General features: G+C 38.2%; 1 protein-coding gene across 3 annotated transcripts in view; it reads right to left on the bottom strand.

Annotated features, from left to right (window-relative positions):
• The window catches only part of Ctsc (cathepsin C), a 35,447-nt gene extending 13,611 nt beyond the window's left edge, over positions 1 to 21,836 (bottom strand). Inside the window, exons 1-4 of one of the 3 annotated variants that reach the window (XM_031387272.1) lie at positions 21,538 to 21,832; positions 18,586 to 18,731; positions 3,224 to 3,390; positions 1,049 to 1,201 (exon numbers count right to left, since the gene is read on the bottom strand). In XM_031387272.1, the coding sequence (XP_031243132.1) occupies positions 1,049 to 1,201; positions 3,224 to 3,390; positions 18,586 to 18,731; positions 21,538 to 21,709 (638 nt within the window). In that variant the 5' untranslated portion in view covers positions 21,710 to 21,832. Of the gene's footprint in view, positions 1 to 1,048; positions 1,202 to 3,223; positions 3,391 to 8,711; positions 11,441 to 13,060; positions 13,146 to 18,585; positions 18,732 to 21,537 lie in introns of those variants that run through there. The other 2 variants (XM_031387273.1, XM_031387274.1) reach the window with 2 other exon arrangements.
• Between the last annotated feature and the right edge of the window lie 5,343 nt (positions 21,837 to 27,179).

The raw sequence follows: 27,179 nt of genomic DNA, 5'->3' as shown, positions 1-27,179 counted from the left end.
TACCAAGATGAACTCTCAATTCTGAACCTCTATGCTCCAAATGCAAGGGCACCTACATTCATAAAACATTCTATAGATAACCAGGAATTAACCTTTGAAAGCTCTGAAAATTGGAGAATATTTTAATATGTTAGAGAAAATAATCATTCTAAATAATTTATCAAGCCTGTTGCCTATTGATCTCTAGTTCCCTTTGGTTTCTCCTAAAGAAAGATTTGCATCACAGGAATAGCCTAGGATGCTTAATAAATGTTAAGGAACCACAAACCCACTCCTAGATCCAGCCACAGTTCTAGAAAGATAATGCAGAATACTCAAATTCTTACTCAGAGAAATACAAAATAGTATATAAAATTTCCCAAAGTAGGAAGATGCCATGAGGTTACAAACAAAATATGGCAAATGCTTCCAAAGCTGTGGCTAGGAAGGAGATGAGTGAGAGATGAATAAAATATAAGGAATTATTTTTTCCTGAACACCCAGATTTTCAGATTTTTTTTCCAGTGGCAAATTTAACCATTACTATAAACAAGCTGTGAGATACCCGAGGGAGCAGAAATGATGGCATAAAATGGGGGTAAAATGAAGATAAAGTTTTTAAGAATGCTTATCATAGTTTTTGAAAACTAGTCAAGTAGAAAACACAGCTATGGATCTGGAATTTATATTACCTGAAATAGCAAGGATAAGTCTAGTCATTAGACTGTTGTTAGTAACAGCCATAGCTGGAGATAGGAAAGTGAACTTGCAACATTTCAAAGAATGGCCAAAAATGACATTAAAGAGAAAAGACAAAACATACAAATAAAAAGAGGAGGGACAGGATGTAAACCAAGAGCATAGGAAAGACCTCAAAATATGACTTGGACAGCATGCACAAATATGAAGGAAGGTGAAAGAAAAAGACAAAACAAGACAACAGCAACAACACACATTAAATTGGGATAACTAAAAAAAAAGTTGGGACATCCATGTTGGGCCAGTGTTGAGGGAAGGTGACTTTTAGTATGGAAATTCTTACTTGTGACAAGGAGAGGCACTGTGTTACCTTGGTATCCTTTGGCTGTGACCACTTCTTCTCATCAGATCTCGTAGGCTCAGTTTCTCATATTCCTTATATGTGGTTGCAGTCCAAGACTTCTGAATGGTATTGATGGCCTTCACAAAGTTGTGGTTGTGAGTGTAGAGCCTTTCAGAATATCTGCCAACAGTGAAGGGACATAGTTTCCGTGGTAGTCTTTTCAGGTAAAGCTAGTCTTCAATAAAACTGATATCCACACTGTGTGTCAAAGTTGGGAGTGGTGTAGTCTTTCAAGAACACAGTTGGCAACAGAGGAGAGCTGAAAACTGTTATGGTCATTACATGTAATTTCTTTTTAAAGCCATGTTTATCTTTGTAGGCATGAGAGCATTATCTTTTCTGCATGCCCATTATATTTATTTCATTTTATATTTTTGAAACAGGATCTAGTCTCAAAATCATGATGTATCTAAGAGATGGCTTTGTATTTCCGTTACTAAGTCTCTCCTTCCTAACTGATAGGATTATAAGCATGTACTGCCACATGGTTTATGCAGCATTAAATACAGAATCAAGGACCCCATCCATATATGCTAGGCTACCTGCCAAGCTATGATCTTGACCTCTATATTGCCCTTTCAAAGTGCACTTTTATAATCTGTTATATGAACAAAGCAAGTATATGCATATGTTCTATAAATAAGCAATTCCTAAGTACTATTCCATATAGAGGTGTTATGCCCTTATTATTAAACACTGGTATCATCAGAAATATCTGAAAACTCAACTCAGATCACTGAAATCAGACACTGAAATAAGTTCTTCATGTGATTCATAAAAGCATCAGCATGAGAATCATTTGTCTACTTTGTGTGCATGCTTGGTCTTGGATGTAGAAATAACACAGAAAGCACATGCTTACAAAAAAGTTGTTAATTATTCATTGAATTCCAACATTTGTCAAACGTGCATGTAAATGCACAGCAATTATATAAGCAGTACTTGAAAGGTTCAATCAGGCTCACCAGTACAAAGCACACCAGAAAAAAATTCAAAATAAACTGCTTGTAAGAACCATGCCACCTAAACCTACTTAAGGACTGAACCCAAAAAGAAGGGCTGGATCAGTTTCCATTTTGGTAGGCACTCTGAGAGACAAAATTAAGTCATCTTTCCAGGCACATCTTCCATGAGCTCTCTGCTACAGGCATTCTTTGCCAGGATCACTTGGTTTGAATGTTTAATTCATCTGCACTTTTAGTGGCTTTTCCAACTAAACAAAATGGAAAAGGAAATAATACTTATTGATCTCCCTCTTGCAAAACTAATAATATCTGAGAATTCTTGTTTGTATAGTTCCTTGTAGCAGATACCTGAATGAAAATAGTAACTGCACATTGTAGGCTGAACTGTATTCCTTGGAAAGGGAAGGGAGATATATCATAATTATATTATAATCTCAAAAAGAAAATATTTAAAAAGCTGTACTTAAAACCCTTACCTCCAATCTCTTCAGCCAGAGACTGTATTTAGAAACAGGTATTTAAAGAGCTAATAAAGGCCAAATGAGGTCATTACTGTGGACGCTGGTCAAGTTTTACTAGGGTTCTGAGATGAATAGGTTAGGATACTGCAGGGAAGTCCAAGTGAAGACACAGTGAGGAGGAGGAGCCAGCATCAAGCCAGGAAGAAACCAAGTTCTAACCTTCAAAACCCAGAGCAAAAACTGCCCTTTCGGCCACCCAGTCTGCAAGGTTTCTATGTGTCAGCCCAAGCAAATAAAAAAAAAAAAAAAACTGCAGAAATATCAAGGACTTTCATTGCTTTTTATGCTTGCAGTTTGGTGAGTTTGTAACCGGACACTAGTTGTAGCATTATCATATGCATGTATTATGCAAGTCATCACTATACCACAACCAATGAAATATTTTTCTCTTTACTAGTAATTTGCTATTTTGTGGTTCCTTTGATCATGTTCCTGTTTATAAGCTTTCCCCAGTTCATTGGTTTTGAAATGTGTTGAAATATTACTTTATTGTCAATTCAATCAGTCTACATCCATTTCCAGTACCGTTTTACATAACACAACTACATTCAATTTACATAACACAGCAAAATTACAATTTCTAAAAGTAAACACTCACTGATACCACGCACACCATTAAGCAAAGCTAAACAGACATGTCCCTTGTCACAACTTACTTTTCCTGGAGACCTCCAAGGTGTGCCGCGTTCTCATTAACCTTCTCAAAGTGACTTCCCACCTTCTTGCCAACAAAGCAAGCCCAGTTCTGGCCCAGCACATCATGGACCCACCCAGTCATGGTCTCATGGCAATAACTGATGGCTGTGCTGCCTTTGACTTCATACTGCAACCAAGGAAGAAAATAAAAGAGCAGTTACACCTGTGCTCTCTTTCCTCGGCTCCTATTTACCCTAAAGATGCACTGTGGCCCTCTGTCAACCAAAATCAAAACTTCGCTTTAGCTGATGATGTGTTGATAATTATTCTAGACATCAGAGAAAGGAGTTTTTCTAAGATTAGCATTGTTGGCCACCAAATAAAAGTACTTCTAGGAATGGAAGAATGGCTATGGGAATAACCTCACATTTTTAAAGCAATTACCACACCCAAGGCATCTCGTATTTAACTCTCCATCAGTCTATGAAGAAATAACCGTCCAGTACTTCTGATGCTTTTCAGCCTCAAGGCATCCTCCTGAAGCTCAGAGGGCTGTCAAGTGGTGGGAACAGAATTTTCCTCCTTTGCATTTTTGTCAGAAGAGGCTCCCCATCAGTAGATTATAAAAGCAGACAGCAAATATTTCTGTATAGCTAAACAAAATTCTCTTTTGCTACTAGTCTCCTGGTGCATTAGAATATGCCTATTGTGAGGCAACTTAATTATTGGCTACACTTTATTTCAGTAATATGACCCTTTGCATGTTGGTTTGTTACCCTTGAAAGAATACTACTGTGTCAGACTCAGGTTTGAATTCAGTCACATTGTCTCTAGAGCCCAATGACTTTCGTCCAGTGACATCTCATTGAGGAGGAGCACGTGACCAGAATGAGCAAGAGGGAGGGAGTCAGAAGGAAGAAAGGCATTGGCACATGTTAGATTTAAAGGCAATTAATTCTACTACACCATATTTATTTATAAAACAAGGACACTAGGAATAAAATAAATTACACTCAGAAGTATAACACTGGGACTCAGTGATCCAGTGTAACTTGATAAGTTTGTCCCCAATGGCCAAATAGGCTGGCTTTGCAGTGTCAGCACTTATTGTGTCTGTTCAACTCTTTGGCACACTTAAGCATGTTAAGTGTAATAAATGCATTTCTGACACAGTTATTTCCAACTCACAATGTACTTATCAAGACTTCAGCCAAGTTGAGACATAGACATATTAAACAGTACAGAAACCCTGTCGTCACTAGACTAAATATGGGTGATTTTATCCAATCTGCTAAGATGATCCAGGTAGGCCTTGGAGAACTATAGACTCTTTCAGGTCTGCTAACTGGAAAGCAGCCTTAATATTTTAAGAGCTCTGAAAATTTCTTTATAGCAGAATGTCTCTCTGTCTCTCCTCATCTCTCTGTAGCAATGTCAATAAATATTTACAGCATTCTAATAGAAAAAGAAAAAGAAAACAAAAGCCTCAAAGGTTTCTAATATGGAAGTTGAGAATAATTTTATTAACTCATAATGTTTTGCATAATTAATGTGTTCTCTAAGAAAGGATGAGGCAATCAAGTTTAGAAAAATTGGTGAATGTGCCTCACAGTGCACATACTTTTCTTGGACCCTGGGAAGCATAGCCATCTATTAATATTCAGATATTGTATCCAACTGCTTTTGTATCACAAAGGCAGAAACTCCCTTATTTTATAAACACCATACAGATTCCTTATTGATCCTAGGGGCTCAAGATAACTCAGAAAAAATATATTCTCAGAGGGCAGAAATAAAAGATCTAGGTTTGTTAAACTAGAGTTTAATACCAAACACTCTTAGAACCAAACACTGGCCTCCATACCATGGTACAGTGTTTCTTCATATACAGCTGCTTCACAAATAGCTGGAGTGGAGAGTGACATAGAGGAGAGAAGCTCAGAAACTACAGAGCAAAGGTTAACTTCCTAATGATGCTTCCGTCTGTGTTATCTCAACCTCACAATAACCTCTAGCGATAAGGAGAAATAGTTCTCTAATGTAGTACTGGTGTCCCCGCAAAGAGTGAAAATAGGCAGAGTTTCACAGTTGACACTTGTTGGTCGTTGTTGTTTCTTTTTAATACAATGGATGCTCTAAAAATATTTCAGATAAACTGATTCAGGAGAGCTTTATACTGTGGCCCATGACTATTTCTTAACTCTGCCATTCTTGCCAAGGGTATTTCAGAAAACACACACACACACACACACACACACACACAAACACACATTGTGCTTCCTCGCTCTTGAATGACTTGGCATTATAACGCTGCTATTAATTTTTAATTCTGTACCTTTTCTGAATTTTGTAAGTCAACGTTGAAATTATTCTTAGTAAGACTTATTCTTTGTTTATTACTATTTTTTTCCGAGACAGGGTTTCTCTGTGCAGCCCTGGCTGTCCTGGAACTCACTCTGCAGACGAGGCTGGATACTCACACCACCTGCCTTTGCCTCCCAAGTGCTAGATTAAAGGTGTGCGCCACCACTGCCCAGCTGTTTATTCTTTTCTCTCATTCAATAATTAACAGCTTCCTGCTGCCAGAAAGCTTTCTAGATAGTAAATAAACAAAAATCTTATTTTCACAATGCTTATGTCTTTATGGGAAGAATAATCATAGAGGTTACCTGAGGAAGGACACATAAGCAGTCTGTGGGATGGAATATATTGCAATCAACCCCTTTGCCAATGAATGTACAGATGGAAGACGCTGACCTAGATCCAAAGAGGTGGAAATGTAGCACGGATTAGGTTAGGTCAAAGGTCAAGAATTAAAAACCTTAACCTGAAGACCTTAACCATCCCTCCTCTGGGTGAATTCATTACTTCCTTTATTGGAAAGTTCTCAGGGACTCTTCCAGCTACAATGAACTCACATTTTTGTGAGGATTAAAAGACAGAAATCCTGGCCACATTATCCAGCAATAAATGTTAATTTTTTTTTCTCCCAAAGAATTTTTTCATTTATATAAACATTGGTCTCTGAAGACTGGCTTGCACAGATGAGATAATTTAAGTTTCCATTCACTTTTGCCAATTCCTACTGCAAAAAAAAAAAGTAAGACAGCTCCAATTGGAAGACCTCCCAAAATGTAGCTCTTAAGTTCAGAGAACTGCTGTCCCAGGCGCTCTTCTGTTTCTTCAAAGTTCCCATTAAGTTGTCACGTATTCTCCAATGTCCTTAACCCCATTCCAACCACCACCATCACTATCATGCTTTCATCAACTCTCCTAGATCTACCTAGTAATACTGACTTGCTGGGGATATCTTACAACTTCAGCTATTTATCCTATAACTTTTTACTGCTTTTTGATACTGTAGCATGTAGTTTTATCTCTACCCACCTTTACCCTAGGAGGTGACTGTACTATCAGCCCCCACACAGCCTCCCTTGAATTCCCAGGCAAAAGACACACATACACACACACACACACACACACACACACACACACACACACACAATTTGTTCCTTATTGCTGATTATTACTATCTCCTGCCTGGAAAAGCATACCCTTAATAATATTTTTTAGGCAATAAACTTCTCCTCTCCTTCCTTGCATTTGTCTTTTTCTCCTGGGACCCAGAAGTCCAACCTGTACCATCTGCCAAACAATTGACCTTCGGCTTTCTTTGCTGACCAATCAAGAACCAATTGGGGAAAAGGACCCTAAATTTTCATCAGAACTGCCCCTTACATGATACTTTAAAGATTTCTTTTTTAAATTTAATGTCTTTCCATTGTTTCTCTGTTTACACTGTACTGTACGGCAAATATGTGAATGCTTATTTTATCTAGTACAATGGTCAGGAGACACCAACAATTTTGCTTTTTAAATTCCAGTTCTGTTCCTTATCATTCATGAAGCTTTGAATGAGCTATAATAGAGAGCCTGTGTTAACTGAAATAGGCAAGACATGTATGGCTGATCATACTTTCCTTGACTGATAATAGTGAAGTTTAAAGAGTTTTAAAAGTTTAAAAATGCACCCCAAACTAACAACATAAGCCCATATAGACATGTGTAAAGGCAAGAGAAAAGTAGCAGAGACATCATCTGTTGTCCTGAAGGTATTTATGTAACAAAGTTGTTTAGCACGTTTTCTATGCTTTCAGACAACTGACTTGTTGCTTCAAATTGTTATTGAGCTGTTTCTTTATTTCAAGGACTGCTAGTGGTGCATACCCAAGTCACAGCCCTCTAGAGGCAAATGTAGGCAGTAAGACATCAACAGTGCTTTTGGAAACAAGATTATGATGACATTTTTCATTATTAATTATATCTTCTTGAAATGACTTATTACAATGTACACTGTTCATTTAATCATTGAATGTTTCATATGTGTTGTAACATTACTATAGAGTTGCATCCATATAGTTTTAAAAAGTTGACTACACAAATCATAGAATAAATGAAGATCTGGACATCTAAGTCTCCTTCCCAGAGCAGTACCTCAGAGATGTTTGAGGAGTGAATGATAAACACATATGGACATTTATGGCATCTGAGTAGCACTCAAATCTAGGGAAGAGTCACTGAATTTTTTGCCTTTCCACGCCGCCTCAGTCTCAATAGCAACATCAATGTGAACTAAAGCACTACATGTGCTTCATGTTTATAGTGTCAGGAAAGTGTTAAGAAACAAGGCTAATTTGACCAAATCCAAATTTGACTAAATACCTCCAGATTACCATAGCTTTCTCAGAAAGAAGCCAACTTCCTTAATTCTGTTCCAAGAATAAGCATCTGCCTATTAACAAGACTAAACAGTTTATTTTAAAAGTTGAATTTTAATCAAATGCAAAGCTGCCAGGAAGTTGTAACCAAATAATGATACATTTTTAAACAGAAAATATTGACATTTAGATTCAAATACAAGAATGGAAGATATTAAACTTGATTATTACCTATGCTTGAAGACAGTTGATTTAAGCTAAAATATACATTCCAAAAATAACTAAAAAGCAAACTACTATTTTCCACGCAGCAAAGTGGTCAGCATTCTTGGGCTCATTCTCAGTTCCTGCTTCACAAAGTCTCAACTGTGAGGTTGGAAGAAAACCTGAAAATTCATTCAACTGTTAATTAGCTCCAATTTCTTCTTATGCTTAGCAGTTGTGGAGCACAACCTATCCTCTTTAGGCTACTTAAAAAAAAAAAAGACCCAGGAACCATTACAGACATAAAATTCTCTATCCCTCAGGCAGGAATAGCCCGCCCAAAGCTAGAAATTTACTACTGTAAGCTTAGGATTTTTTTTTTTTTTTGGCTTTATAAGTGCAAGAACTCTAAGGCATAATGAACACATGCACGCACACACACACACACACACATACACACATACAATGAGTGTGATCTCTTTTGTATTAAGTAATTTAACAAACGTTCCAAGGGCCTGCATAACCTCTAAGAGCACAAAAGTAAGAATCTTCTAGTAACATTAATAAAAACAATACCACAATGAGGTAGTTTTCAAGCTTCTTTCTTACAAAATTATTTATTAAACCCCCTTTTTCATGCTATTTGACACATATTATACAAAACACAGGCAATACAGTATCTTGTAATATAGAGTCAATAATCCCTCTTCTTACAAGCAGAATGGAATACAAACAGGCAATTATGACAAACAACTCTAAGCACTAGTATGCTGGAAGTCCTTCTGGCAAATATCTACTATTTTGTACCCACTAATTTGCCCTCATAAACATTTATACACCAAATTACACAGAGGAAAACAATTTAGATTAAAATATTTCCCATAGCAAATCTCTCTCTCTGTTTCTCTCTCTCTCTCTCTTTGTGTGTATATGTGTGTGAGGTGTGTGTGTGTGTGTGTGTGTGTGTGTGTGTGTATCTAACAGCATTTTTAGACCTTGAAAATCAGCTTTAAAATATATAAGTCTTTAAGGGCTCTACAGGCAAGAAACTTGATAATATTTCTTAGAACAGAGAACAAAAAGAATATACTGCCATCCATGGCCAGTGTTTCTAGAGCCCAAGAAAAGTGATGCCTTGTATATTGGTTTGAATGAGAGTGTTCCCCCCTCCCCAGTAGGTTTATAAAATTAGATACTATGTCTCCACTTAGTGGAACTGTTTGGGAAAGATTAGGAAGTGTGTCTTTGTTGGAGGAGGCATTGAAAGAGGTGTTTCCTTATAAGTGGGCTTTGAGGTTTCAGCGACTACATGATTCCCAGTTAGCTCTCTCTGCCTATTGCTTGTGGATGAAGACAAGAACTCTAAGATATCCTTTCAGTCCTCCATCATGGACTTTAACCCTCTGAAACTGTAAGTCAAATCAAATACTTTCTTTTATAAATCTCCTTAGTCTTGGTGTTTTATAACAAGACGAAAAAAGTAGCTGAAACTTTGTAGGCTAGTATTACTTGTAAAAAGTCTGCAGAAAGAGAAGTGTATTTTACTTTCCCTGACCTATGAAGTACTATTTGCATTATACATTAAAGTTAAAGAGAGAAAAGCAGATGTCCATCCCAGAAGATAAAGACACCAGACCATTACAAGTACAAATGAGATGTACCTACAGAGGACAAGGGGAATTGTTAATGGTCTCTCTCTCACCAGTGAAGTGACAAAGGCATCCTAGATATTGAAGACTATCAGGACCAGACGCAGGGTAGAAAAAAAAGATAACCAAATAAGTAAACCTGACATGGCATAAACAGTGATTATGATTCAGATACACAGTCTTCTGAGCTAGCTGAGCCCCAGGAGAAAAGCAAAGTGGATGACATGGACTAGGTACACATGCCTTGTATGTTTCCCAAGTCAGCTGGAAACCAAGTGAGAAGGAAATGACTCTGCTGCTTGGCAGGAAAAAGCTAGAAGATAGCAATCAGGCTGAACAATAGTGCAATTAAAGAAAGTCAGTTTCACAAGGGATTGTATTGGGGTTGATACTGAAGTTTTAAGGCTTGATTCCCAGTATGTGGGACTGCTAAGGGGAAAGCCAAGCTAATGTTATCTGCTGAGTGCAAGAACTCTGGCTACAAGCAAGAAAGTGGGTGGTAAAGAAACATAAACTGGAAAGGTGTTTTCCTAAGACTTCAGTAACAGCCAGTGCAATATACCACACCACTGAACCAATACTCACAATGCCTCTGCCCAGGAATGTATCAGAAAAACTACCCAAATGTGGTTCTAGAAACCATTTACTTTGTTGATATGACTTTTCTTTTACTTTTTAGTCCCAATGAAGTCCTTAGGTTTGAAAGATTAGGATGATCATTTTATAGTCAGAAACAATAGGAGCTTCAGTGCTATGGGAGTGACCACTGCTAACTGTAAAATGAGACCAGTTCCATCCACTTTATAGGGCTTTCAGGTTCATAGTATGTCAAGTTCTTAGCAAAAAGCTAACACCTAATTTAAAAACCAAGATGAAGAAGCAGAAGAGGAAAAGAGAACAGAAAAGAGAAGAAAAAAAAAGCATTAACCATACCATCTTTCTGGCTGGGATCACTGCAGATTCATTGTCTGCAAGACACATCTTTTAGTATATGGCTAAGAAAGTATCTTTCCCCTCCTATGTGACATCCACAGGGCCATCTCCCCTCCAGTAATTAATTACTCTCCATCTCATGTCATCCCAAAGCCTTCTACCTTTGCAGTATCTTAAAGTAATTTTTAAAAGTGAAAGCACCCAGGAAGAGACAAATTAACTGGGAGTAAAATTTTCAGTGTGACAAAACACAGAAAGAAATAGATCACAAAATCAAAAACTAAATTCTATCCAGTTCGAAGAAACTATTTCAACACAACAGTATTCAAATAGGAAAAGAAAACAAAAAACAAAAAACAAAAGAAAAAACACTTGATGTGTTATAAATTGTCCCCTTATGAAAACACTAAATGCTGAAGCCCCTCTGAGGCTTCATCTCTTCCACAATGTTTTTCCTTTATTCTGTACAGTTTCTGGTGGTTCACATTCCACAGTGGTGATTACTGTTTTCCAAGGAATCCTTCAGGAGGGCAGTTGCCTTGGAGGTAGGTCACCAGGACTCCTCTACATTTTACATGCAAACAGATTCCAGAAGGGATTGTAGCTGCCATGGCCTCTGCTAGCTGCTAGAGGTAGATCCAACTGTTGGTCTCTTAAGCCAAAGTCTGTTCTTGGCTGTGGTTTTAAAAGAGCCTCTCAACAGACGAACTATTTAATAACTACAAAACAAAAACTAGGGTTACAAGAAACAAAGATCATACCACCTTTTAATACTTTATCATAGTAGCCTTTGTTAATTAAAAAAAAAAAGCAATACTAGCACTAATAATTAGGTATTGGCAGTTTTCTTTAAGTTATTAAAGACATTCACATAAAATTGCTATTGAGCTCAGTGCTTTAAAGAGTATTATGCATGCAGGCAACATATTTGCAAAGCACATGCATCTAGAAGTGACTGCTTCTCTATAAAACTATTGTGATTTTAAAGTATACTGAAGCAACAAGCTAAATCCTTGCATCTTAGACCCATACTACACGTCTTGTACACATTTAAATGTGATCCTAATGCTGCTTGGATGTTTGCCTAAGTACTAGGGTATATACCCCACTTATGAAATAGACTAAGGTTAACTTTTCTACTGGTAGATGTCTCTCCAAAATAGAAGGAAGATTGAAAGGTTTAGGGCAGAATTTCATAAATTGTATTGAGAAACTAGTGATCCACTTTGGGGAGGTTTTCCACTCAATCTTCCTCCTAAAGTTCCACCAAGCAAAAAATTAAATATTCTGTGCAGTTCTGAACTACAGGAACCTAACATATTCTCTACTTATTCAGTTCCCTGAAGAACAAAGAAGACACAGCTCATTTCTGTCAATTATGCTCACTCACACTGAGCTAGTTTTAGAGGCTGCCTGACTCCCTAAATTTTAAGAAGATGCAGTAATTGAGCAGCCCAAGAACAGCTCCTTTCTGCTTATATGGATGCTGCAGACCTATTACAAAGCATAGTACAAAGCCTGAGATGTGGTTACAGAGTGATGGTGGTGTTTTTGAGACCTGTTCTCATTTCCCTTTGGTATCATCAGACTTTCAGGGATTAGAAACCAAGAAAAAGAAGGGCAAGGAGAAACAATATTATTTTAAAACATGAAGTTTAAGACATCCCGTAGATTTTATTTGCTCATCACCTGTTATTCCTATCAAATTTTATGTTGAGTAGCAATTTCCATATTTATTCTGAAAATATCAAATGAATGAGCCAAAGGGATGTTCTTTTCCCGGTCAACATTCTATGCTCTTAGAAGAAGCCATGTTAAAGAAAATGAATGACAATTTGGTGATAAGTGACTAGCATGCCAATTCATTTTAAAAGAGACACATTCTCTCTAAAAGAGAGAAAAAACTGTGACCTCAGTCTTGCACCTTAGACCCATAGGTGTGGTGTGTCTCCTGTACATGTTAATGTGATAGTAATGCTACTTGGATGTATGCCTAGGTACTAGGATATATACTATACATGGTTCTCTTTTGAAGTCTTTGGGAAAAAAGAGTAAACAAGCTAGGACAGCTTAGTAATTTTACAACTGTCAGGCTCATGTTTTCTAAGGTTATATTTATGACACTTGGGGATTTGATGGTACAATCACAACACATGACAATGGAACGTTACCTAAAACAGCAGAAAAGTTAAAGGCAACAGAAATGCAAGCTCAAGCAAGATGCATAGGAAATTAACAACCTCTGCATTCTCCCTTTCTCTGAGGAATAAATAGGCACTGATTTGAATATGATATCAAGGCAGGAGAAAGCTGGCTTAACAACGAAGAGAAAAGATATTTCAATTGTGCTCACCCAGTTTGTTCCTCAGATGTGGCAAATCATACATTCCCACAGTTCCCAGCTGCATGAACAACTGACTGATAAAATCAGTGACATCCTATGAAGAGTTTACAGTGGTAAACTGAGTCATAACAAAATTTATGCATAAGATCAATAAGAAAACATAAGTGAGGCATAAACCAAGATGCTTTTGATACCAAAAGTCTTAAAAAGAAACTTCAAGTTTTAAAACATAAGTCTTGTTTAATATACAGAATATATATTTTTAAAAATATTTTTTAAAATCACATCTACTGCAAAAATAATTCTTCTAAAATTGTGTTATTTTAAAAATAAATCCAGAAGGAATAGTAAAAAAAAAAAAAAATGAGTGCACAGTTCTCATACCCTTTGTTGTGGAAACACAATTGACATTTCTGGTTGTGGTGATTAGTTTGAAACTTGCAAATTGTTGGCACACAAGCTATGGAATTAAAAACCAGACATTGTTGTCCAAGTTCTAAATAGTAGCTTGTTTTATAAACCCTGTGGTGGTGGTCTCTTTATTATTGTTATTTGTTAGTCTATAATTCAATTAAGACTGGAGAGCCCAAAAAGGAGCTCAATAATCAGAAATTTCAGCTTGACTACCACCAAATAAAATGCAAAGCCATAACAAGGGTTCAGTGAGGTAACTCCATGGGCAAAGGTGATTACTGCCAAACCTGATGGCCTGAGTTTAAATCCCCAGAACCCACATTGTGGAGGGAAAAAAACATGGGTCCCTACTCAGTACCCTGAAGCTATGGCTCACAAAAAGCTCCCCAACCCCCACCACTATCTACAACTCCCACAAATAAAGAATGATAATAAAGTCAATTGTCCTCTCTATTTTTTCACCCATTAAATAACTGTCTTCAAGACAAGATGAGGTCTTTTTTTCTTCCCTTAACTTCTTCATTGCCTCAGAGGAGATAAATTGAGAAAAAGTCAGGGATTCGTAACTTGTTCTCCTTAAGGACATTGTTTGAGGCTTACTTTGTTTATATCGCTTCCTCTGGACCATTTGGCTGAGGATGTCTTCCAGTGGAACTTTATATAGCTTTTCATAAAAATTGATGAAGGGACATAAAAGCACAAGGAAAGAGAAAGTGGTCACTTACCACTGATCACATAAAGTTAGACATAATCTCAGCTCTTTATATTCTACCTAGTTTTGTTGAATTGTTATTTGTTTTTTGTTTTTTTAAATAAGAGGCCAGCTACTTTTTTATATGCAGTTACCTCAAAGAGGTGTAAATGTGCCACAGGGACAAGGAGACTCAAATGATCGTTGTCATTACAATTCAAGAGTGTAGGACATGCCTACAGAGAGTACCTTTATTTATTCTGCATTGCCCTATGTTTTCAAAGCATATTTCCAAGAAGTTTCCATTTTGTCACAAGCCTAATTACTCTCTTCTCTTTTACAGGAGATTATAAAGGCTTAGGTCTCCACCCAGATGGGAATGCAGGTCAGAGACTGCCTTAAAAATTTAGGGAAAAGAGAACTTTTAAAAACATATAGTCACTGGTTTTCTGTTGAACAGGAACTATGCAAGCTTGAAGGCATATGCAAATCCACAGACAGGCTAGTTCTGTATCATATTTTAAGTAATTAAAAGCCAAGTTTTTTTCTTCATTTTCTTTTTAATGTTTAGAAATCTTAATGTCATGAAACATGTTAATCTTTCAGCTAATGCCTGAATAAGATGTAAATAAAGCAAGATGCCAGCAGAGGCTGACATTAGTCATCCCCAAGCCAAGCCGGATGCAGAAGAATGAAGGGGCGGCCATGTCTGCTCTTGTGCTATAGGATACAAAAGGAACACATGATGAACACTCAACATATGCACCAACTACTCAAGAAACTCCGGCAGGATGATGGTTAGGAATCTGAGAAAAATACATCTCACAAATATAATGGGAAGCACATGGTCTTAGATGTGTAAATGAAAGGAGGTGGAAATCCAACTGTTTTCTAGAATAATAAAGGACAAGTAAAATGGTGGATGTATGCAGTAAAACTTGATTCAATATTTATGCAATAGTTAGAGTAAGTAAATTTAGTTTATATATGACCTTTAAAATTAATGCTATTTATCTATTTTAAGCCAGGTCTCTTGGCCACACATGTAACCCCAGTACTTAAAAGACTGAGACAGGAATTCAAGTTCAAGGTTAGCCTGGACCACATGTCAAGACCTTGTCTTAAAAATACAGAAAAAATGAGGGCCTAAGTTTTAAATATCAGTTGAAAAGATACATTCTATGCCATTAGAAAAAAAGTTTATGTGCTTTATTTTATGAAAAGGTTTATTTTCTCTTGAGTCATATATTCCTTGAACTATGGTTTCCCAGAACTGTAGGAAATACCCTGATGCTTGTAGTAAAATCCAACTAGATTTGGGTTAACAAAGTCACCCAAAAAACTTGAGTCTCCTTTTATGTAAAGTCATTTCACTTTACACTTTTCCATAAAATTTTAAACACTTTCCCCTACTATTGTTGCTGTACTTGCTATTAAAATACATTATTTCTTTGTTTGCTTATTTATTATTGTATAAGTATAGAGAAATATATGTGTGTGGTGCTACATGTGTCAAGGTCAGAGGACAACTTTGTGGCTCTCCATCCACCTTTCATGGCTTTTAGGCTTTAACTCAGGTCATCAGGTCTACAGCCAACTTTGCAAACTACTCATCTAGAACTACCTAATTACATTAAAACATGTTTCAGAAATGAAAAATCTTATATATACTTTGCTTATTGTAAGTGTTATCTTTATCACCAGCCAGATAAAACACATTGCTTGGTTTTTTGGTACAAAAAAAGCAAGACAAAGCATTGTTTTCCAGAACCTAATCATTTTGGAAAATGGTCATGTGTGTGTGTGTGTGTGTGTGTGTGTGTGTGTGTGTGTGTGTGTGATGTGTATATAGTAAAAACCCTCTTCCTACTTAATGGTAGAAATAATCATTTGTCTAATAGCATCCAGAAAGGTATACAAGACATCTGCCTAATCATTTTGTAGTCGTTTACACATACATTGTCTTTCCTCTAAGCTTGAAAACACATTTACCTGTCTTTGGCTTTAAAATTAGTTCTTGTGACCTAATGTGATTAATACCCTCCTACTCTGGGAAAAGACTCAACTGATTTTAAAAGAAATGTACTGTGTGTTCCAATTCTTCATTCTACTGTCAGATACTCCCTCCATCCCTGATGAGAAATACTGTGCAAAACTGCTATAGCCTTATTTCTGATTATTATGCCTCTGATAATTAATAGTGATTTTATTCGTTTTCTGGCCAGTATTTTACAGTCCAGATAAATGGGAAGTTTCATTTTTTAAGGCATGTATATAAATTATTTATTCATCTATTTTTATCCCATTCCCAACTTCTTAAGAATTTGTTCAACTTATTTCCAAACTGAGTGGAAGAAGAAAACTAGACAGTTAATTATGGCACATCTCAGGGTTCATAATGTAACTAAGTATCTTTTTTTGTTCATGATTGTCAAGTCTACAAATTTGATCTGAAGGCAAAGAAAGGGATGTGGCTGTAAAAGAGGTCTAAAAAACCCTCATCCTGAACATGAGCTGAACAAAGACGACAACAAGGAATGTGTCAGAGTGGTCTAGGGAAAGGCTATGTGACTTCAACTCTACACAAGTAACTACAAGCAACTAAGGAATTCTGAGCTGGGGAGAAAGTCTTCCTCACTGAAGGGCACACCAATTGGTTATCCAAAGCCAAACGGTCAGGCCTCAAAACATACACATACAGACTGAGCAAGTTATACATATACTTATGAATGTGTGTGTGTGTGTGTGTGTGTGTTAAGCAGTAAAAATAGAGGCCATGACTTTAAAAATTAGAAAGGAAGTATACATAGGAAGGTTTGAGGGGAGAAAAGGGAAAGGGGAAATTGCATATCTCAAAAACATACAAATAAAAAGAAGCCTCGGCCCATTCAAATACACACTGAGAACTAAATTCAGATTGAATATACCCACCATATCCATCATGTAACTGAAACTTGAGATTCAGATACTGTTAGGATGGATTTTAGCACAATGCTTGGAGTAGATATCAAAAGTAATTAACAGTCCTTGAACTAATCATATGGGCTCCTAACCAGTAGTACATAGGCTGATTCTTATTAGTTGGCTAGCTATTAGATAGGAATTGAGTCACCTTCTCAATCTCTGTTTTATTTATTGATTTTATATTAAAGAGAGAGGTCTGTATTAAAATATCTCTGCAAACTTATTCTAAGAAATATGTTTGGCTCAGGATCCTACATCCTGGTGGTAAATCAAGTCATATGAGAAGTCAAACTTAGAGGTCAGGCTGTCTGTTATCATTTTTAACAGATGTATTCCCTAGTTTCCCCCAAGTGTCTATAAATGCTCTATTCTTACCAGATGCACCAGAGGAATGCAAAGACTATGAAAATCTCTGTGTATATATTCTATGTATAATGAGAAACAGCTGCTTCACATTCCATTTACTTGAACCATTTAATACTAAGGAAAACTTTCAGATCCTCCATGAGAACGAACACATGGGAGCCAGAGAATCCAGACAGTCCCACCTATTTTAACCCAGAGAATGTTTGGAGCTTGAAGCACTGTGCTTGAATATAGGACCAGACAATGGTTCTTTACCAGTCAGAGAAGAAAAATCCCAGGTCTGTAGGCTAGCCGGTCATTTGCTTAAATCAGTCCAAGGAGCATAATGACTTTTATGAATTCTATTTCCCTCTCTACTTTAGCCAAATAAATTATTCACATTACCATATGTAATGCATTTTAATACTCCAATGAGTCCTTAAGGCCAGTCTCTCAGAGTCAGCAGGACATGATTAGAAGAATAGAACGAACTCTAGAAAATGAAATTTATCATCTCCTTAACCTTCCTATAGATTCTCTGCAAAGCCAGTGACTAAGGGAACATTTAAAAGTATGTAATACATGAAATAAAAATTGTTCGTAGTTAGCAAAGTATATAAATACAGAATTATACATTTTTTAAATGAACAAACTTACTCAAAATTTTAATTTTTAAGTATCAAATTTACAAATAGTTGACTTGTCTTAGAAAAGTGAGTGTCTAGACACACAGAGATCTGACCCCTGGTATTATGAAAGTTAAAAACTAATATCAATCAACTCAAATTATTTTTGTATATTAGAAGGCTCATGCTGGCTGAATCTTTTGGTAGGATGCACACTGAGGTGTTAGTGTCTACAGTCTTTGAGGAGAGAGGTAACATTTCTTTGAACAGATTATTTTCTGTTTTAATGGGCTCAACAGATCTTTATGATTTGAAAGCCGGTGTTTTTATGTAATTTTTTTTGATCAGTTTTTTTTTAACTTTCCCCCATTTCTGTAATTTTGAACAGTCCCCTCCCCACAGAACTCAGTATATTCTTAGTCTAAAAGGAACACTCCAGAGGTTCCTAATCAGGAGAAATTTTAGCTAAGAAATGATTGGTAACAGAAACTAACCTTGAAAAATGCAAACCATTTGTAGTCATTCAACACAATCTCAAAGCCTTGGTTGTAAATGAGGGTGAAATGCCCAGAATTGCCCAGTTCATCATAGGCAGTATCCAGCTTCTTAAGGTGTATCACTACCTTCTCTTCTGTTGGTCCTAAAGAGAACAAAATGTATAACAAATCAAAGTTAACAGAACACCCAAGGGTACATCTGAATGTACTTTCTAACCTTGTGACCAAACTGGAATTCATGATTTAGTTTATAAAAAAAATCAGTCTCTCCTGGATCTAATAGGACAAGCTTAAATTAGAAACTCAGCATTGGGGATATGGAGACAGGCAGATTTCTAGGAGACTAGCCTGGACTACATAATAAATTCTAAGCTCTCTATGGAATACATAGTGAGACTTTGCCAGAAAAGACCTTTTTTTTTTTCTTTTCATTTTTTTATTGGCTATTTTATTCATTTACATTTCAAATATTATCTCCCTTCCCAGTTTTTCCTCCACGAGCTCCCTATCCTCTCCTCCCTCCCCACTACCTCTATGAGGGTGCTCCCCCACCTGCCCACCCACTCCTAGACTCCTAGAGTCCTAAGCGTATGGTGATAGAGGAGGGCTCCTGGCAAGCCTGAGAAGAACATAGTGGTGTCAGCAAACACTTTGCCAGAGAGACCATAGTGCAACCAAGCACTTAAAATATTTTCCCCCTGGGTGTGTTAATCTCAGCCCTCCAGAGTCCAAAGTAGGTGGATTTTGATAAGTTTAAATCCATCTTGGTCTACATACTAAGTTACATCCAAACCAGGGCTACATAGCAAGGCACTATCTCGGAGAGAGGTTAGAGGTGGGTGGCAAGGAGAGAGAATATTTTTTTCCTTGTAAAGAATGGGGAGGGGACTGTTCAAAATTACAGAAATGGGGGAAAGTTAAAAAAAAAGATCAAAAACAAAAAAGACTACATAAAAACACCAGCTTTCAAATCATAAAGATCTGTTGAGCCCATTAAAACGGAAAATAATCTGTTCAAAGAAGTGTTACCTCTCTCCTTAAAGACTGTAAACACTAACACCTCAGTGTGCATCCTACTAAAAGATTCAGCCAGCATGAGCCTTCTAATATACAAAAATAATTTGAGTTGATTGGTATTAATTTTTAGCTTTCATAATACCAGGGGTCAGATCTCTGTGTGTCTTTAATTGTTGGGTTAGAGTCAAAGTAGGTTCATAGGCAGAGCATTGTTCAGCTGTGTCCATGTGAATTTCGAACATTAGTCTCTCTGTCTCTCTCTGTCTCTCTGTCTCTCTCTGTCTCTCTGTCTCTCTCTTACTCTTGTTCACTTGCTCTTCCTTTCTTTTTTTCCTTCTTTCTCGCTTTCTTCCTTCCTTTCTTCCTTTCTTCCTTCCTTCCTTCCTTCCTTTCTTTCTTTCCTTCTTTCTTTCCTTCTTTCTTTCTTTCTTTCTTCCTTCCTTCCTTTCTTTCTTCCCTTCTTTCCTTCTCTCTCTTTCTTTCTTTCTTTCTTTCTTTCTTTCTTTCTTTCTTTCTTTCTTTCTTTCTTTCTTTCTGGTTAACAAGATAAATGGAGACTGTTGGATTTAAGCCCAGACAAGGGGCTGAAGAGCCCATTTTACACATCAAAGCAGGCCTGACCTTTAGGTTCTCCCAGCATCCCTCTGTCCCTACCTGCTGTAGCAAGCCCTCTACCCTGAACTTTCCAGCCTAAGGGCTGGGCTGCCCTTTCCCTAGAGGCTCTTCCCTACATAATCCAGACATTTTGGTCTCTTGTCCCATCTCTCTTCAGACTCCTCTCTCTGTGGGAACTTTCTATCTCTTCCCCCTCTCCTGTCTCCCTTCCCAAGGCTGCTTCCCTGATGAGTGAACTTGCCTCCCCTGCCAAGAACAGCTTCCCAATAAACCTGAGAGATAGGTAGGTAGGTAGGTAGGTAGGTAGGTAGATAGATAGACAGACAGACAGACAGACAGACAGACAGACAGACAGATACATAGATAGATAGACAGAGAGGTAGATTGATCCCTGATCTGGCTTGAATTGGCTCATTTTACAGGTAGGGAAATAACAGATATTTCATATGATAAGACAATGCAACCCTTTTCTCTCCCTTCTGCCTCATCTCCATGCTCAAATTTAGAAAACAATTGTAGAGGACTACCAGGATTAAGCTAAACCCAGTTACCTGGAATTAATTAAATGGGGGCGGGAGAGGTGGGATATATGACAGCCTTTATTCTACTCACAAGAAGACTACAGTTCAGGTTTGAGTTTCTTTATGCAACTCAGACTGAGAGGGGAGACCAGATGTGTCACTCGTTTGATCTGTACTAGTGTTTTCCTAGGTCCGAGGCATGCCCCAGTATTCACTTACTGAGAGCCTTCCACGAGCCAAGCATTGCGTTTGGTTCCGTCATTTCCAAACACTACTGGGAAAAGTGTGACAAAAGAAACAGAAAAAGCTTTTGTATATCTCTTGCAATTCTTAAACAATGCAACCTGAAGTGTCAAGGGTAGTAGCAGATAAAACAGGCCCAGTTTGAAATGGTCATTTCCCACTATCTCACTGGGAAAGGTGAAGCGCCCCCCTTAGAAAGAAAAAAGAAAAAACTTGCTAAGTCCCAGAGTCTGAGCTCAGCACGGTTTTTAAAAACAAGAACCTGTCAGACTTGAGTGAAGAAAGCAGTTCTCCCCACGCTTTTAAGAAATCAAAGCAAATAAAATAAAACACCAGGGCCAAGCTTCCTTGAATATAAGAGTTGCGAGATAATCAGGAAAAGTAGATGTAAAGTAAGAAGTTCTCAGCGGCTCAAATTCAACTTGGCTCTGGTTCTGATCTCCCCGAGGGACCGGTCGGCAGCTCTTAACTTTCCAGTCACCCACAAACGCCGGCCCCGAGGCAAGGACTCAGGGACAGAAAAGGCGACTAGGGATCCCGGGAAGCGGCTTACCCGTCACCGAGCAGTTAATGTCACTTCGGGAACGCCTGGGGCCCACTTGGAACACCCAGGTGCCCAGCAGGTCAGGATAGGTGCAGTTGGCAGGAGTGTCGGAGCGCACGGTGCAGACTCCCCAAAGCACCAGCAGCAGGGCAGCTCGCAAGGAGTGGGTCCAGGGACCCATGGCTGACGGTGCCCTGGGAGCAGATGGCAGAGAAAGAACTGGAACACCACGCTATGGGAGTCAGGCGACCTTAGTGGCTCGCGCCTTAAAATACCCAAGAGCCCGGAAACCCTGGGTCCGTGGGCGGGGTTACAGGGTGGTGAGGACCGAATGAGGTGGGGGAGGAGCGGGAAGGCTGTGAGGACTAGGACGGGGGCGTGGAGTGACTGAGAAGTGAGGAGGGGCAGGGTGTGACTAGGTGAGGCAGCAAGAGGTGGCCTGAGGAAGTTAGTGATCCTGTAAGGGTGGGACAGGCACCACTAGGAGGAAGGAGCATAGTGGCCTTTGGGGACCTCTGCCTTTCACGAGACCCTGAAGCTGAGGACTCCGTTGCGGTGTTTTGCAATGCCCGTGTGATTAAAATAGAATCTACCCTGTGCTAGTTTACAAGAGGCTTAAGTCTACCGAGGCTTTTAGTCCACTTTCCTGCTTTTCTGACTCGGTGGAAAAACTCTACAAGCTAACCTGAGCTACTCTTTTGAGAACTTCTGTTCCGTTTCCCAGATCTAGCTTTTTATCTTCAGGGTTTTGTTAGGTTTCCTGTCTGCCTGGTTACCAGAAGATTTCAGTTGTAATACATATTTACAGGTTCTCTCTTCTGTTTTCCCTCCCTGGAACTTTATAGGATTTAGTTGAAAGGGGTGGGGGTGGGGGTGACAGGGGTGATCACATTACTCAATCCCTTCTGTTTTCAGAATGAAAGCACGAAGTAGAGGAAGAGGAAGTAGCTTGCTCAGGATGAGGTGGTCTTCTGAGCTGAGCTGAAGGGAGCAAGGTCGAACCTTTTGCTCCTCAGTCCGTCTTGTTGCCTGCAGTCTTTAGGGAAGCCTCATGCTCTTCTGAGAGCTGTTCTGAGTTGCCTGGCTATTGCTGGCTGGGATCATGTTCCTTCTGAGCTAATTTGAGGATACAGAGATGAACCAGGCAGACGTGATGGACCTCTTTGACCTACTAGGCTTGTGCACTTTTTTTTTAACCCCATCTTACAGATCACAGATATTTATGTGCAGACTTTTTCCACTGAGTACAAGCAGCCAGAGGAAGCAATGTGGTTGAAGAACAAACCACTTCTGTCTCTAAATTCTGCTTTAAAAACACTCAGACTTCTAAGCCTGCAGGCACACTTTGATAGGGGTCCTTCTTGATTACTAAGGGGCTAGAGTGTTCTTTCATATGAAGTTAGGCTAGGAGAGCTAAATGGGGAGGAGTTGACACATTTTCGACCTTATAAGTCTTTATAGGATTAAGAATTGACATTGTATAATTAAGCTAGCATTTTTAAAGGCCCCCATTACAGACTAGTATCACTTTCCTAAATTTCTACAAAATTTGTCGTTGTTGAAGCATTAAACATTTTAATAAATGATCCATATCTTAGAGCTAAATGTGGGACCTGGAAATCTCTTTGATGGATATAATCAAAGTAGAACACTTACTTGTTAAAAAGAAATTAAAGCAGCCTTTCTAAAATCAATGACAAATAAAGATTGTGGGTCACTTTGGATTAATGAATACATCCTGATATTAGGAAATGGAGATTTAGAGAGTTGAACCACTTGTTAAAGTGTCATTGCCAGTTAGGGAGAATCAGCAAGAAACATGTGCAAATTGCAAGTCCCAAAGTTCAGTATACATTGAGTGATATGAGATAAAAAGAGTCTCTAAGCAAAGCATACTTGTCCTTGGGCTTCTACAACCATAGGGAGGATTCCAGAGGCAGCACTGCACAGTGTGGCTCACGAATGTAGTCCCAGGGCCAGTTTATGAGAAACGTAAATTCCTGAGTCTTACCTTATACCACTGCCAAACCATATTGAGATAAATTCCAGCAGTGTATTTTAACAGTCTTTTAGATGATACGAAGTTAATTCGAGGTTTAGGGAGCATCTTCAGGAACTCTCTCAAACTCAAGCTTGAAGTCTGGCTGTGGCACAAGCTGTTGTAGATCTGTAATTGTCATTGGCTTCTCCCCCTCCTCCTTTTCTTCTTCTTCCTCCTCCCCCTTCTTCTTTAATCTATAAAGTATACATAATTATATCTCCTACTCCTATCTCACCTGGTTTACAGTGACTGAATGCATAACAGATATGCCCAGGTATCACACATTTGCCACTGTGTATATTTATAGTTTTAGAACCATGTTTCTTCTCTCTTAAGCTTTTTTTTTTATTACATTTATTTATTAATTTTGTGTATGGAGGAGATACACATAGGATGGAATCAGTTCTTCTACTGCATGGGTCCCATGGTTCAAACTTATATATTCAGGCTTGGTGGCAAGCACATTTAGCCAGTGAGGCATCTTCTAAGACTGTCACTGAATGTCTTAGTTAGGGTTTGAAAGACACCATGACCAAGGCAACTCTCATAAAGACAACATTTAACTGGGCTTGGCTTACAGGTTCAAAGGTTTAGTCCATTATCATCAAAGTTGGAAGCATGGCAGCTCCAAGCAAGTATGGTACAGGAGAAGTTGAGAGTTCTACATCTTCATCTGAAGGCTGCTAGTAGAATACCAACCCCCAGGCAGCTAGGACCAGAGTCTTAAAGCCCACATCCACAATAACACACCTACTACAATAAGGCCAGGTCTTCTAATAGTGCCACTCCCTGGGCTGAGCATATACAAACTATCACACTGTATACATTTCTATTAGACATCTTTCCCCTGGTCATTAGACCTCTAAATTCTAGTTTCCAAAATAATTCTTAACATACAATTAATTTGCCACATATTTGAATGAATAGTATAATGATATTTGGCATCATAATTCCATAATCTCTACCTTGTGAATAAACGTGAAAAGCAGTATACTTGAGTTCACATCAAAATAAAGGAACTTAAGGCAGAGAGAACATGGGGCATATCAGCTCTGGGTGTGGGACTTGTTGTTACAAATAGCTCTGGCATTCATGATAATGACAATAATCACCAATAACTAAATAAATTTTTATTTAGTGTGTTAAATTTTACTAAAGCAATGTGCCATCCTATTTAATAAACAGCACCAAGGCAATAAACACAAGTCTTCCTATATAATAGGTATAGTATAATTCTACAAGGTAGCTATTTTGTAATTCAATTTTATTCTTAGTAAAGCTGAGGCTTAAATGACTTTCTTGAGACTAATGTCTACAAAAGGAAAAGTGAGAAGGGAACATGTATAGACAAGAGCTAAGGACAAGGAAGCAAAGAAGGTAGGTCTTAGAATTGAGGGTGAGGGGTGCTCATAAAGAGAAGTCTGAAGTAATCACAGTCACTCCAGCAAGGAATCTGGGCTCCAGGACAGCCCATATTACAGAAGTGCCACTTGGGCAGAAATGGCCAATCCCTGACATGGGAGCTGTACTTTCAGTGGCTGGCCTAATTAGAAAACTCAGACTGATCCTGGAGTCTTGAAGTAAGCACAACCACAGTAAGTGCTTTTAAAAAGACATGGGCTCACTGTGTTGTAGCCCCTGTGCTGGACATGCTGGGGACACATGTTCAAAATTATCCTCAGCCAGAAAAAAAAAAGAGACAACAGTTTGTTAGGGGCTTATAATGCCCTGCCTGAGCTTGGTACTTTGTTTCTATCCTTATTGCTGCACATCTCTCCCACACTCCCCATCCTGCTGCATTTGTGTGGTTCCTTCTAATGATACGATTGACTTTTCTTCCATACGTCATGCTTTTCTACCACAGGACTGTATTAATTTTGTATGAAAGATTTATCACAAAGCTCAATCAATATCTTCCCATTCCTTTCCTCTATGAAATGGATGAAATAAAGAGGCAGAAGGAGAGAATCATGAACAGTCACCTGATCTGAACCTGCGGATACTGAAGGCTACCTTTATAATGCTGCCTGGTCGGTTAATTGTACTGTTGCATTATTTCTCAAACTCTTCTCACTGCTTAGGTGCCTTTGTTTCCTCCCACCACATCCCTTTCTTTCTTTTGATAAGATCTCATTATGTAGCCTTGGGTGGTTTGGAACTCAAACTCACTGTGTTAAACCAGAAGGCCTGTTACTGATAGACATCTACCTGACTCTGCCTCCCAACATCTAGAATCAGAGGAGTGCTGCCATGCTCAGCTCCATGAAAACTCCAAGATAATGTGTATTCTACCATGAATGGAAAGAGGGTTTTTTTTTTTTTTTTGGTTTGTTTTTAAGAAAAAAAAAACCTATTTATTTAACAATAATGGCAATAACATGAAATAGAACTGGACATACCTCAAGCATCAACTCTGAGAATGTCTTTGGTAGAGGCCAGAAGAGACTTCTGGTTTTTGTGGTTTCGTGTTCACAATGAGCACTTCTGCCTAGAGGCTGTGCTTAACTACAAGACTCGGTGAGTACTGGCTGAAATGTACACAAAGCCCCTGAACACCCCGTAGAGCCAATGGGACTGATCAGTTAATCTCCCTTCACATGTTTCACTCCTGTTTCTGTCATAAGCTCTTTAAACCCCACTAAACTAAAAGTTCCCGTGGTACTCTATGTCCTGGGAAGCACACTTCTCCATCTCCTCTTTTTTCTCTCCTACTTATAAGTCTATAATAAACTTCTCTCTAAACCATCTCCTCTATGGTCCATGAATTTCGTTCTTCAAATTATTGAAATAAGAACCTGAAAAACACTGACTCATGGCAGCATTAGAGTTTCCAGACTCCTAGCCACACCTACCCTACCATCCCCTACAGCTAATCCCCACTCAAGTGCTGAGAGAAGCTCTGTAGTTTTCAAACCCTTTCAAATCCTACTATCAATAACAATAAAATAAAGGTGCTAGGTGACATACTTTTTTCAAAGCCAGTAGTGTGTCTCTTCACAGCAGTGATGGATGCATCCTGAGATAAGCCCATCGAGTTATTAGCAAACATCATCAAGTATATTCATAAAAGCCCTGTTTATCTAGCCAGAGGTTTTCAACCTTCCTAATACTTTGACCTTTTAAAGTTCCTTATGTTGTAGTAACAAAAGTTACTTTTGTTACTGTTTTGAATTTTGTTACTGTTATGAATTGCAATGCAGATATCTGATATGCAGGATACATAATATGCAACCCTTATGAAAAGGTCTTTGAACCCCAAAAGTGTTGTGACCCACAGGTTAAGAACCTCTGATCTAGACCAATGACTCTGTATGGTATTTTGCTACAATGAAGAATGGTAAATACAAGGTTGACAAAGCTGTTACACTGTTAACATGATTGATATACTATGCTATGTTACAGTAACCCTCCCTTTTTAATAATTAGAAGAATTGTCTTGGAATAGAGTGTATTGACCATAGTATCCCAGATCTAGAATGCCATCACTTGAGAGGCTGAGACTAAAGGATCATAGCTACTATGGGTTACAACTCAGACTCCATCTTAAAAATCAAAAAGGAGAGTTGTTTACTATCACTATTAAATAGCATCGCTATGTGGTTCATAATCT

Source organism: Mastomys coucha, unplaced genomic scaffold (genome assembly GCF_008632895.1).
Source record: "Mastomys coucha isolate ucsf_1 unplaced genomic scaffold, UCSF_Mcou_1 pScaffold21, whole genome shotgun sequence".
Lineage (NCBI taxonomy): Eukaryota > Metazoa > Chordata > Mammalia > Rodentia > Muridae > Mastomys > Mastomys coucha.
Note: the sequence above shows the minus strand (reverse complement) of the source record. Positions and strands in the feature narration are given on the sequence as shown.